Genomic DNA, 13,028 nt, shown 5'->3' with positions numbered 1-13,028 from the left:
AGACTTTCACAGAGCCAGAGAAATGTTGTGTCCTTAGTTAAAACAAGGATCAGGCCCTATCGTTCGTTTGAAACACAGCTGTTTAATGAAGACAGAAAACGAAACAGACCAACTTCAAACCCTGCAGAAGTCCTTTCAACACTTGGCATTAACTGGGAGATCGTTTAACTGCAGGACGAATTTAGTTCCCTCTAGTTAATGACCCCATTTAACAGCTATCCCCTGTTGTATAGACAGTTCGCAATGTCCAAAGCTTCTGACAGATCTTAAGTGATAGCACTTGGGATGTGGTGCTAAAACCTCCAGAGATAGCCTGCTCAGCTGGGTCAGACAGCTGCAAGCCAGGAAACCCTATACCTGCCAGCTCTGAGCTGCTCCTAGCAGGAGGGAGACACCATCGCCCTGCTGGAAAAGAGCTGATGGTGAGAAATTCCAAGGACAGAATGAGAAGGATCAACCCCAAATTCATAAAACACAAAAACGTTCTCTAAAAGAGTCACAACTTAAAAGATGATCTCCCCGAGTTTCTGAAAACAACACCATATGTTGTTAAACTTGAACGTATTTATAAATCCATCTTTTTATTATGTTCTCTTTTTAAATAATATTTTGGATGCTGTACTTTGTTCTGCTGAGACAGAGATGAATCTCCACAGCCACTCCAGTTTTGAGATTAGATCAAGCAGACATTTCAGCAGCTTATGAGCTAATCCTTGCACAAGTAAGCTCTCTAAATCCAGACAATTAGAAATAAAAACCTCCTCAATTTCTAAAAATCTCTTCTCAATCATCTTTGCTGTCTCTTCTCATGTAATTGCTAGCTAACTAGTCTCTGATGGACAGAAATGTATCTACAGTATCAACCATGGTGACATCTCTTCACAACAGCGGTGCTGGAGTGGTCGGTCAGGCACCATCGGGCACCATTGCAGAGGTCTCTGCCTCAGCCACAAGAAAAAGGGTTTCATTAGAGCCACACAAATAAAAAGCTACCCGTCTAGGATCACATTAAAACACAAATTGTTCACGAAATTTAAGCTTTAAACTACTTTAATATAATGTGCTTTTAAATGTTTACAGTTAAGGCATAATTGAATTTGACTCATGTGGGCCCTGATCCAACTACGATTTAATTGACTTCAGTGGGAGTTGGATTGGGCTCTAAGTCATTTTAACTAAAATAATACATCAATTGTTCCTCACCCACTTCATCAAACGCCTTCCCATCATTTATGATTGCTCTGTAATTTATTGCAACAAGGTAAAACCAACCCTTCTAGCTTTTGGCATGGTTTCCTGTCCCTCAGTGGAGAATCTCACTACCATCGAGCAACCCAAAACAACTTCGCTTATGGAAAGTGAAAGAGCACAACAAAGAGCAGACCGCAGAGATCTGAACTGCCTAGTATTGCCCTCTGCTGTTACAGAAACCTTCAAATATCAGCTCCTCCACTATTTAGTCACAAGAGGAACAAAATGAACTACTAGCATAGCTGTCAAGAGAAGGTTTTGAAGAGAACAGACAGAAGGGCAAAACCAAATGTGTTCACAAACACATGCAAACATTTTGTGGCCAAAAAAACACCACACAAAAACATTTGGTTCAGACATTTCACCATCGTATTGTATCAATTATTACATTTCTTGTTTTCTGCTTCAGGAGGATTTGTCTGTATTTTTCTTCTTTGGGCCGCATGAGTAAAATGGATCCCAAGCACTAGGCCCTCCTAAATACGTACAGTGCAATGCAATTACGTGCCCGTGACACGTGCTGCAGGCAAGTACTTACCGTAAGAAGTACCACCGCTGCTAATTTTGCTTCAAAGATGACAGATTAACCTGTCACAAAATACCCGGTTTAAGTAACCACAAACACATCACACGCGTTTCTCTGTCTTGTAAAAGAGGAGATGCTTTTATTAAGGCTTCAACCCTTGTGTGCTTACACAACAGTGCTTTGGTTCTCAACGTACGCATGTAGGCAGCTGGATACTAGATGTGGCAGCAGGCACCTGCACACGCGAAGCTACGGGGACCTGTTCTTGCTTCAACGCTTGTTCTGAAGATGCCTATTAAAGTTTACTTCAGGTGAAATTCAATTTCCATGGGTTAAATCCTAGTTTAAAAAAAAAGTATCAGGTAGAAAACTAGCCATTAACTATTCTGCAACTTGTGAGATAATCAATAGCAGAAATATCCAGAGCCAAACAGTGAGCAAATGTTTAAAGATGACTTACATTGAAAACTCTCCCATGTTTTGAAAGAAAAATCCATAGAATGAGTAGAAAGATTATCTGAGTTATAGAGCAAATACAAATATTTCTAGTTCAAATCCTTCCTTGCATGAGTAGTCCTGTTGAAATTAGCCAACTAACTACATGAATAAAAACCACTGGCATGTTTAAGAATTTACAAGATAAGACCTGAATGCGCACATCCAAACACATTTTAAGGTCATCGTAAGGTTGTTGCTCTGAGTATCACAGAAAAAAAAATAGCATAGGTATTTACAAATTTTCTATAATCACATTATTAATAGGAATTTTATTTAAGAATTTCTGGAAAACTGATCTCTTTTTTCCTGTTTTAAAACACACACAAAAAAAGATTATCTAGCAGTTGTTGATTAAGGGTGTCGTTCTTTCAGTTTGTGTGTTTTAGAAAGCTCAAATAATTTCCAGAAGTAAATACTGATGAAGACATAAGTTCAATCAGAAGTCTTACACTTGGGAAAAGACAGACTTGACCTACTGAGCTTTCATCATGTATGCCAGGATATTCTTATAGAAAGTGTCTTGTTCTTACTGATAGTCATTTTTTTTTCTTACTGAACTATAAATATTTATGTTCTACAAGAATTGGCAACTCCGGATAGGTATGCACAGACTGGTCAAAAAGGAAATAAAAGATTATGATGATGATGATGATTATTTTTTAAAGGAAGAGACGCTGAACTGCCATTCCATGTATCACACTTCAGAGAAATTTTACACAGATAACTGATTGGTGCTGACCCCAAGAATGCTACCACCTTCAACCACCTTCAGTAATTCTCATCAGGCAGCTGAGAGCAGAGTCAAGCCCCTAGCACCCTCATGGCACACGTCCTACCAGCATCACCCAGAGCGCAGGACTTAGTGCCACAGATGTGCTGGCTGCAGTCGAAGGAGATTTTAACACCAATGTGGGAGTCCACATTAGGGAGGTTGGAAGGAGTATTTGGGAAGGGGCTATTCTTCACCCTCTCTTTTAGTTACTGTAATGGGTCTCGGTGCTGAGTATCCAAACACCTGCCTGAAATATCTGCAATCGGTAACTTGGTGTTCTTCCGAGCTGTCTTCTGGCCAAGAGAAATGAGAGAAAAGAAGCCAAGAATCAGTCAAAATGTAAAGTTACATGAGAGGAAGATGGAAAATATTAAGTATTTACTGTGTTAGCCAGGTCCTAACACCAAATCTATGTGTATTTTTAAAGATGTCATTAAAATGTAGCTTGGGGAATTTCACATCACTCAACAACGGCTAGAAGCTTCTCAGCATCTCAGATTCTCCCAGAGCACTAGAATACAAGAATTAATAGATAACTGGGGGGAAGAGAAATCCATCTCTGATATTCCCCTGGATGATAATATTTATATGACCTCACAATTTATTGCTGCTAAGCTACTCTGAAACTCTCACATATGTCTCATCCCTGCTATCAGCGGTGAGAGCGATCAGACATGACATTGCACAGAAACTCCTCCTAACAGAGAAAGAAAAACCAATGCAAACAGAGGACATTTTCCTCTATAAATCCATGTGAGCAGACGCTGTTGTGCCCACCTGCAGGAGACCTAACTCGGTCTGCCTTACCCGAGCAGTGCAACGCTGTGTTCTTCTCCCTGCCAAGTCAAAGCATCCATCGGCCACCCACTGCTCAGCTCCCACAAGCTTGTTCTTGTGACCCAGCTCATTCATGGACTTTGTCTTGACTTACTTACACAAATACACCTGAGATCACAAAACAGGTTCCTAAGCTTTCCAACGAACTATTCTTCCACAGCAAACGAAGCTTGTGTTAATGTGTTCTGGCTTCTGCAGTCCAGCTGGAGCAATTCTTAAATAGAACTGACTGAAAATGTTCAGTCATAACTTCTTCCCGTCAAAAATATATTAAAGAAAAAAAGAAAGAAAAATCTTGCAATACAGAAAGTAACTTCATTGCTTTGCCAAACATCTCCTTTAAAAAGTGTTAGGAAATTTCACTTTAGGCTTTAGAAGGTATGTTTTCAATACTTTATTCCAGATGAATTATTTGATCTCTCTCTCTCCCCCCCCCCACTTTTTAGGCTTTAAACTTGCCAAAATAAACTCTTAAGCATTTTGTTTCATTCTGAATGGAAAAGGTCAAGTGATTATTATTTTTTCTATCTACCAACAAAACAAAATATCCATTTTTCTCACTAATCCTTGTATTTCCACTACAAAGTGTAGAAATTTTGTACATGGCCTGCAAAGCCTGAGAGCTGCAGTCACTGCTCACTGGATAAGGTATCAAGGGAATGAGCATAAGAAACAGAGCATCAGAATCAAGAAAAGAAGATCATCAGAGCAACAGTAAGCAAGAGCAGACAAAGGTTACTCCCTAACGTAGTAAATGCCAGCACTGGGCTAAGAAACAACTCTAGCCAGCATATCGAGCAAGTTGTCTACGGGGACCGGTTCCTGCCATATAGTTCCAGATGATCGGCTCTGCTGTGTACAGTTCCAGGCAAACCTTTACTTGCAGGTCTGTGCTGAGGGCATGGAAGCAACTTAAAGCCAGAAAGGCAGAGATTTCTTCTGGTCAGCCAGACCTGCTTGGTATGCTCTTACCAGCATTTAAACACTAAACCCTTTCTGAAGGGGTATCTACGTCCCGACCACCATGCCACCAAGGTTATAATGACATGATCTCCCCCTTCACCATACACTTCACTGGAAGATAAATGTAATTAACAACCCAAGTAAACAGAAGGGGAAAAGGGCTCCTTAACTACATAGTGAGTAGACAGGGAGCTTCACACAATTTGCTGCCTCAGTATAATTCCACATATTATTTTTCCCAATCTCCCCAAGAAAGATTCTGCCCTTGATCATACCAATCTGTTACTGAAGGCAGCAATGCAGGTGGGATGTTTATTCTAAAAGGCTTCCTTTTCCTGCACTTAACACCAGCAAGCTGAATAAGTTATAAAAATAATAAAACACAACAACTTGAGAGCCGTGGCACTAGATTTGCATCTCATGGTCGCTGTGAGCAGGATCCGAACTGAGGTCAGCAGGCTCTTTATTAATCTACAGCATTTAAACCTAAATCAACGTGCAGATGGATTTAAACTGCACTCAGCGTAAGCCGTGAGGCTTTAGAAAATAAGGTGTAGGTGTCAATTTTCCCAGTGGAATCCCACATTCATTAATACCTTCCATTATAGCATTCCTCCGCAATGCTTATTCATACTTAACCACAACCACAATGCTGATTACTTTCCACAGTAGGCTTTATTGCAATCGCTGGGGTGTGATTTTCTGTTTTGTTCCTTGCAATTTTGCCTTTCATTAATTTATTTTATTCAGGGTTAACACCACCAAGATACAGACAGTGAAATTCTGTCTTGATTGCAGATTTTCAAATAACTCAGCATTTAAACTACATTAGAGCCAGATTCCTGTGTTCAATCTAAGTGAGACCTGTTTTCAAATTCAGACTCTGATCTGGTTTTGCTTCACTACTGAAATACCACCTCTAATATTGGATATAATCTGACTGAGAGGATTGACAGACTCATCTCCAAATATATGGTTATTATTAGTCAGCTCATATGCCACTTTTTGGCATTTCTGAACTATATTTTCTGCTAAAGACATCAAAACATGTAAAAACCAAGGCTGATGTCCCGAAAAATGCCCAGCTCTTTAAAATTAAATTTTGTGTTTAAGCTTCAGCCATTACAGATGAGTCCACTTGCCAAGTCGACAGCATTTGGTCAGTTTACCTCGGCTCTGAGGCTGGTATGACATTGGCATTCAGTGCGATCGCTGCACAAGGACTTTGTTTTTTTTTTTTGTAGGGCTGAAACCGACGGGAAGTTTTCTGGCTGAGAATTTTAACAAAACTCAGACTTACCTCCTAGCGGAACAGGGATACAGTCCTGCAGAGAATGAGACAACAAATTCTGACTTTTCTAGGTTTTCCAAAGAGTGCTCTGAAGCACCAGCATAAACACAACTGAGTTTTCTAGGATCTGTATTCAGTAATGTTGTCTCTGAATTATCTTACATTCATTAATAATACTCAATAGTTTACCTAATACTGGATCAGAGGCACCTATGGAAACACCACTTCATACTTCTCAGTATTTATTTTTATTTTGCCTTTACTTTTTGCTATTAAACTACATAATTATACTGATCTCTGTAAACTAAACCCAATAGCTATTTTTTATTTTTATTTTTCCATAAATTCACACAAACGAATCAGAAAAAAAATCCAAACAAACAGTACTGCAGCAGTGTAGATTCCCACATGGATACTTGCAGCTTTGCAATTTAAGTCAGCACCTATTGCTCTTTGCTGGCAGATTAAAAAAGATATTCATTGTGGCCTGCTTCCCTTGACAAGCACATTTTGGGACACAGGACTTGAAGGGACCTCCCGGGTCATCAAATCCCAGTTTCTGCCACCATATGCATCCATTTCAGGCAGCTAGGTCAGAAAGCTCTTTGGTGCAGCCACACCACATACAAAAAGATAAAGACTCTTCCAGCTCCTTGCAATAACGAATGTAGGTCTGCCGGCAGAAACGCCGCGCTGCGCTGGGGATGGCCCCAGTGGAGACGCAGCGGTGCCGGGAGGCTTGGCACACTCAGGTGCGAGATTGCCTGGTAGAAGATACACCCACAACTCTGTATTTGTTTAACTGCATTAATCCAGCTGTTAGGTTTCATATAATATGCTTCAGAGCGGGTGGCATCTCGTTTTCCCCTGCACTCAGATATACATTACATTGATTCCCTTTTCCTTTCCCAGCTCTCTCCCAGGAGCCTCGTAACAAAATCTCTTCAATTTAAAGAAAAAAGGTGCAGCAAAGTATTTCAGCAAGAGAAATGCCTTCCATCACAATTTTAAGTAATGTCCCAGAGCAAATTCAAACCTTACCCATTGCAAGGTCTTTTCAAACAGAATCAGAAGGGCTCTCTCTGCTTTGAGGTCACTCATATTAAACCCGAGTTATTTTTAAGATGCAGTAAAGCTACTTTCTCACCATGATTTCCTAAACAGGTTGACAAGACTGATCAAAGATCAGGAATACCTATGCTCGCGCTTTACTGCAAGAGCACTGATTTCCCACAGGTCCCAATGTTCAGCGGTATCACTTAATTTAGTCCAGAGAGCAAAAAATAAAAAATAAAAAAAATCAAATATATCACGATAATGACAGCTCTTTGGGATAAGCAGTTCCCAATTTCATCCTAAGATAAAACAACAGAAGACAAACAAAGGAATTGGAAAACAACAATCCGAGTTTTGAATAATTCTATACTACATATCTGCATCCATTAAAACCCTGATTGTACAAATACAAAACAAGGTCTTATTCTCCACCACCCCTAAATAAATAAACACCAAAATAATCACTTCAAGGAAGCAAGACACAGTTACTACTTTGTTTTTTAAGGGCAAACCATTTCATGGACTAGCAAGCAGAGTAGTAAATTTTCAAAAAGATGTGGACAAGCCAGGAAAATTAGGGCTATGTCTACTCAGTGAAGGTGTGGCACTTTTAAATATATGTGGAGCAGTACAATACCCTTCAATGCAACTCTTACACAAGTGTAAGTACAAGTATCAAAGTAGCTAATTCTCTGAAAAGTAAAACCACGCTAATATGAATGCTTCGTTTGTAAAACCATGTTCATACAAGGTATTGTTCTAGCATGGCTACTGTAGCAGACAAAAAGAGGTGCAGTCCTACCTTAGATACGCACCAGTAAGAAGCCTTGGTGTAGAGTGGATCTAAATTATCCTGATGCTCACTGGGGTTTAACTTGTAAATCACCAAGATACTTTCAAATCTGAGATTTATTTATTTTTTTATGAGCTCTGGAACTTGTCCTCCAGAACGGGTCCTCACAGAAAGCATAGACAACAACTAATTTACGCTACCAACTTTGCTAAAATAAACTGAAATTTCATAACAAGCTCTCTTGAAAAGGGCAATGTGATTATTTTTAATCCAGAGTCTTAATTCATTTGGATAGTTTAGAAAGGCCATTCAAAACCAATATTGTTCATTATTAATACACAATGTCACCAATTCCAGTATCACCAGGAACACCATGTAACTTTCCCTCTGCCAGGCTATAAGCACTCTGTCTTTTATTTTTCAATAGATTTTAGTTACTTTGACAAATTTGAAACTTTTCCAGTTTGACCTCATAACATCACGCACTGACAGTGCCCTTTGTTTCTTTATTGTGCCCACAACTGCAAATATGACAATTGGATTTTGAACGTCACACTAAGCCAAGATTAAAAAAAGTAAAATATAATAATAAAAATAAAAAGCCAGGAAACAAAACAGATTCAGTATAGGCTCTCCTATAAATATTTGTAAAGTGCTTAAAGTTAAGAAATGATAAAAAGATTCTTTGAGAAGTGATTCCTACGGGACTCAACTCAGTCAGAAAGCAAGCCCGAGGTTTCTAAAGCCTTAAGAAGTCACTACACTGAAACAGGCACAGTATATATTAATGCTGTAACCATTACTTAGACAAGTTAAATAGGACATATGAAAAGCCAATAAATAATTAAATATCATGAAACAGAATACATAATGTTTTCACTGTCAAAGTCAAAAATCAAAGAGATATTTGCCACCACCTGAAAATACTTCCACTTAAATACTTAATTAGCTGTTTATTGATCATAATGTCTGTGAACCTGGACAAGCATTTTGTAACAGATTCGGTATGAATCCAGCCTTGTTTATTTGGCTCAGTAAATGCCACGATACTTATTCATACACCAAATTTAAGCTAATGATGGATCCCTTTTACAGGGAATTGCATTTTTCCTTCCAGAGAACTTTGTCTGGGGCTTGTTCCAAGCTCTTCATAATGTAAATCTTCCCCATGAGATTGCTGAGCTTTGCACTAGACCTGAACGCTCCTCGTAACTAAAATGTCAATCTTCAACCTGACAATGCATGGGAAGAGTCCCGAACACGTCTTCCACCCCCCATCCCACTCTACTCAACAGCTTTGCTTTGTGCCAATTCAGCTACACACGCTTAAATATTTAATCTTTGATCACCGCCAAAAGAGAAAATATTTTCCATTTTGTTACCAATGTTTTTCAAATCTCTTCACTTAACAAGGGATGTTGTTAAACACATGTGCTGTACAACATCTTATATCCTTCAGCTTCAAAAAAAATACAGAGCATGTCAGACTTTTCTACTTCATCCTAGATGAAAGAACTATCAACTCTTTAGCCTAGGAAAAACCCTAAAAATTTGACTCCTGAACCAAAAAAAGCCATGCTGCTGAAGAGCAGTTCAGCTGAAGAGAACTAATTACTCATTACTGCTTCAAACATGTCCCAGGTCCCTGCTAGGTCCACACTGGCAAAGTAAATTTCTGTGATTTAGATTCAGGTTCATTTATTTTAGCCTGCAAAGAGAATAAGAGCTCACTGCTTTCCCGATTAATTCAGGAGACGAAGGAAACACAAGCAGTAAGTTAAATGCTATAGCATGGTACTTCTTTAGTCTTTACTTCTAAGTAGTTTTTTTTTCTTTTTTCTTTTTTTTTTTTTTTACTTAAAAACTTTAAAAAAACAAAAAACAGATTTGTGTCGGGTATTTTTCAAATTCTTTTATATTTAGATATTTTTTGTGCTCTTCTCCATTTCTTAGACAATGACAGAATTTCCTCTATTAAATAATAATAAAATCCCATTACCTAATACATATAGGAATTTAATAGTACCTATCAGCCTTAGAAGGCTCACAGTTTTGAAGCATGGACTTTTGTAGCCATTTCTTTTATAGTTTTAATCCCACAAACAAATCTCTTCTGTACTCCACTTCTCAATCACTGCAACTCCACGAAGCTTATGTCATTAGAAGCAGATATTCACATTCCACCCTGACACATGGACAGGCCAGAGCTTGGGCTAGAAACACAATCTTGAGGGCAAATTCATTAAAGATCCCAGGCACAAAGAGAAGTAAGGCTTTAATTCAGCAGTTACCACAAGAGCCATGCTAGCATCACTCAGGATCCACTGTTAAGTTATCTGAGGATCGTTAATGACTATTTAATGAATATATATTAGTCTTGCAAATCCAATGTTTGCTATACCTGACACAGAACCACGTATTCAAAGAATTTCTCCTTGTCGTGTCGACCCCCCCCCCCCCCCTTCCAGGGCGATGAGAGTTGAAACAGCTGCTGGGAAGCACCTCACTCCTTAATAAACCTAAAGGTGACATTCAAACCATTGTTTGATACTAAGTTCATCATACATGCTTCTGGATGTTGGTAAATGTTCGGGTTATGTTCCTTCTGCGTGCTACAAGAGGCTTTCTGTTCTAACGCTCCCTCTTGCTGTACAGCAGGCTGTTCTAAGCAGGAGGAGGTGAAAGTCTCCCCTTTCCTGGCCGTGGAGGTCTGTGGCAGGCATGCCGCTGACTCCGATACAAGCAGAATTGAGCCCTCCACACGTAACTGCAAGTTGGAGCACAGTGAACCCGTCTGAGACTTTCATGACTATTTTGGCCAAACCCGGAATTTCACTGTCTATGCAGTAGCGAGGGATCAGCGCTGAAAAATTCCCTTGTCAGCAATATCTTGATTAACAACCAGGTCTTCTTACGTAAAAATACGGCAGCGGTTAGTTAGAGAAAGCAATGAACGTTGCGCACAAATCAATAGGAAAAAATAAATTTTGAACGAGGCTTGCACTATTCATGTAACTTCTTTGGAAAAGCTGGCCATCCCAGGACTTAATTGTCATTTGGCTTTCTAATCAATTTTGGTTCTTTCATTAGTTACATCTGCAAAATAAATATTGAGGTTGGAGAAAGACCAAGGGATTACTCTACTGATCAAACTCTTAGTAACCTATCAGCAGGTTTTATATTAGTGCAGCTTCACTAAGACCTGGAAAGTTCCTTCTTATTTATACTTGCCTAAGTACAGGAGAAGAAAAAAAAAAAGCCAAAGTGCAAAGTGGGGTAGGGCTTGAAATTTTAAGCACAACATCACACAAATGCAAAATGAACTTCCAGTAATAGGAAAAATAAAAATTAGTGACCTTGAAACATATTACTCAACAAAGAATTAAGACTTTCCAGAATATTTTTGCACAGTTAAGATTCCTTGGATAACATATTTGTGAATTTCGTCACCCAAGTCACTGAAGACATTAGGCGTCACCCCTGCAAGTGTGGCATTCTGGGAAGAATGTAAATCTGGAAAGCTACCTGCTTCACCAACAAATTGGTTCTTTGTTTAAAATCTGGAATGCATTATAGAAATGACATTTTTACTTTGAACACGGATTTTAAAAGCTCACATTAGACCAATCCGTTTGTGCAATTTAGTAACGCCCGTGGCCAAGCCCCCATTGCCCCTGTGGATGCATTGTATCAGCGGGATGCGTACAGGGCAGAGATGCGGTTGCGTGCACCTATTTGTAGCGCCAGGTCCAGAACCCAACAGAAGCGCTTCCACACCTAGAAACAGCCCGACTTCTTTCAAAGGAAGCGAGAACCTCGGGCTGCAAAAGCCAAGGGAGTTGCTTTTCCCCTGCTGCCAGCTCCCTGCCCTCCCTTTGTAGGTGCAGCGCTGGCGGCGAAGAGCCCCGGGCGAACACCGCAGCGCTCAGGGCTCAGCCGGGGGGTTTCTGCCGCTGCCTTCCCGCTGCGCCCATCCCCGGGGCATCGCGGCTGAGCCCCGCACGGACAGCGGGGGGGCCCTGGCTGCCCAACGCCGGGACCCCCCGCCCCGGGAGCAGCAGCAGCAAACCCTCCTGGGGGGCAGGATGGCGTGGGGTTCCCCAAGGGCTGGATGGGGTGGGGGGTCCCGAGGAGCAGGGGACTGGATGGGGTGGGGGTCCCCCTCCAGCCGCCTCCTGATCCCCCGGGACGAGCGGGTCGGGCTCCCCACGGTCCCCATTTCCTCCCCCCCCCCCCTCGCAGAGCCGCCTTACCCGCGCAGGAGTGCAGCGGCTTGGGCCGGACCAAGAGGGACGGACAGACGGAATAGAGGGAAAGTTTCTCGAAGTAGTCGCACGTCTCCTTGGAGAGGATCTCGTCGATCATGAAGGTCTTGTAGCGCCTCCTGCCTGCCTTGGCGCGGCCGGGAGCGGCGAGCCGGGGCTGCGGCTGGCAGTGCATGGCCCCGGGGCTGCGGGGGGCTGCCAGAGCCGGGGCTGCCAGAGCCGAGGGCGGCCGCTCATGGGCTCCCGGGACTGCTGCGGGGGGCTGCGGGGGGCTGCGGGGGGCTGCCGGGCGCTGCCCCCGCTGCCTGCTCCGCTGCGCGCTGCTCCGCTCCGCTGCGCTCCGCCGGCCCCGCGCCGCGCCCGGCCGCCCGCTATATAGCCCCGGCGCCGATAAGCATCTCGCCGCGGCCTTTTTGGGACGCTCCGGCTGTCAATCAGGGCGCCCGCTGCTCCCCGCCGAGCACCATTGTTACCCTGCGCCGGGCGGGGAGGATCCCGCCGCTCCTCTCCCCTCCCTGCGCTCTATTTTAAGATACCGGGGTGTGTGTGTGTGTGTTTCTTCCTTTTTTTTTTTTTTTTTTTTTGGTTTTTTGGGGCGCCTGGAAAGCGGCCAGGTTAGGCTTTTCTTCCGCCCCCCCCCCCCCTTTCTCCCTCCCCTGCGATTATTTAACGAAAGGAAAAGTGCGGGCACCAGGGTGGGGGGAGCTCAGCCCCCGGGATGCGCGGACCCTAAAGCTCAGGGCCGGCGGCCGAGGCCCCTTCCGAGCCCGGAGCCT

The 13,028-nt window shown here is 42.2% G+C and overlaps 1 protein-coding gene across 1 annotated transcript in view; it reads right to left on the bottom strand.

The window, feature by feature from the left end:
• BARX2 (BARX homeobox 2) overlaps positions 1 to 12,803 on the bottom strand; it is a 36,214-nt gene extending 23,411 nt beyond the window's left edge. The window contains exon 1 of the mRNA XM_035346251.1: positions 12,241 to 12,803. Within this exon, the coding sequence (XP_035202142.1) occupies positions 12,241 to 12,427 (187 nt within the window). The 5' untranslated portion in view covers positions 12,428 to 12,803. The remainder of the gene's footprint in view (positions 1 to 12,240) is intronic.
• Positions 12,804 to 13,028: the final 225 nt, after the last annotated feature.

Source organism: Oxyura jamaicensis, chromosome 24 (genome assembly GCF_011077185.1).
Source record: "Oxyura jamaicensis isolate SHBP4307 breed ruddy duck chromosome 24, BPBGC_Ojam_1.0, whole genome shotgun sequence".
Taxonomy (NCBI): Eukaryota; Metazoa; Chordata; class Aves; order Anseriformes; family Anatidae; genus Oxyura; species Oxyura jamaicensis.
This window is presented reverse-complemented; position numbering and strand designations above follow the sequence as displayed.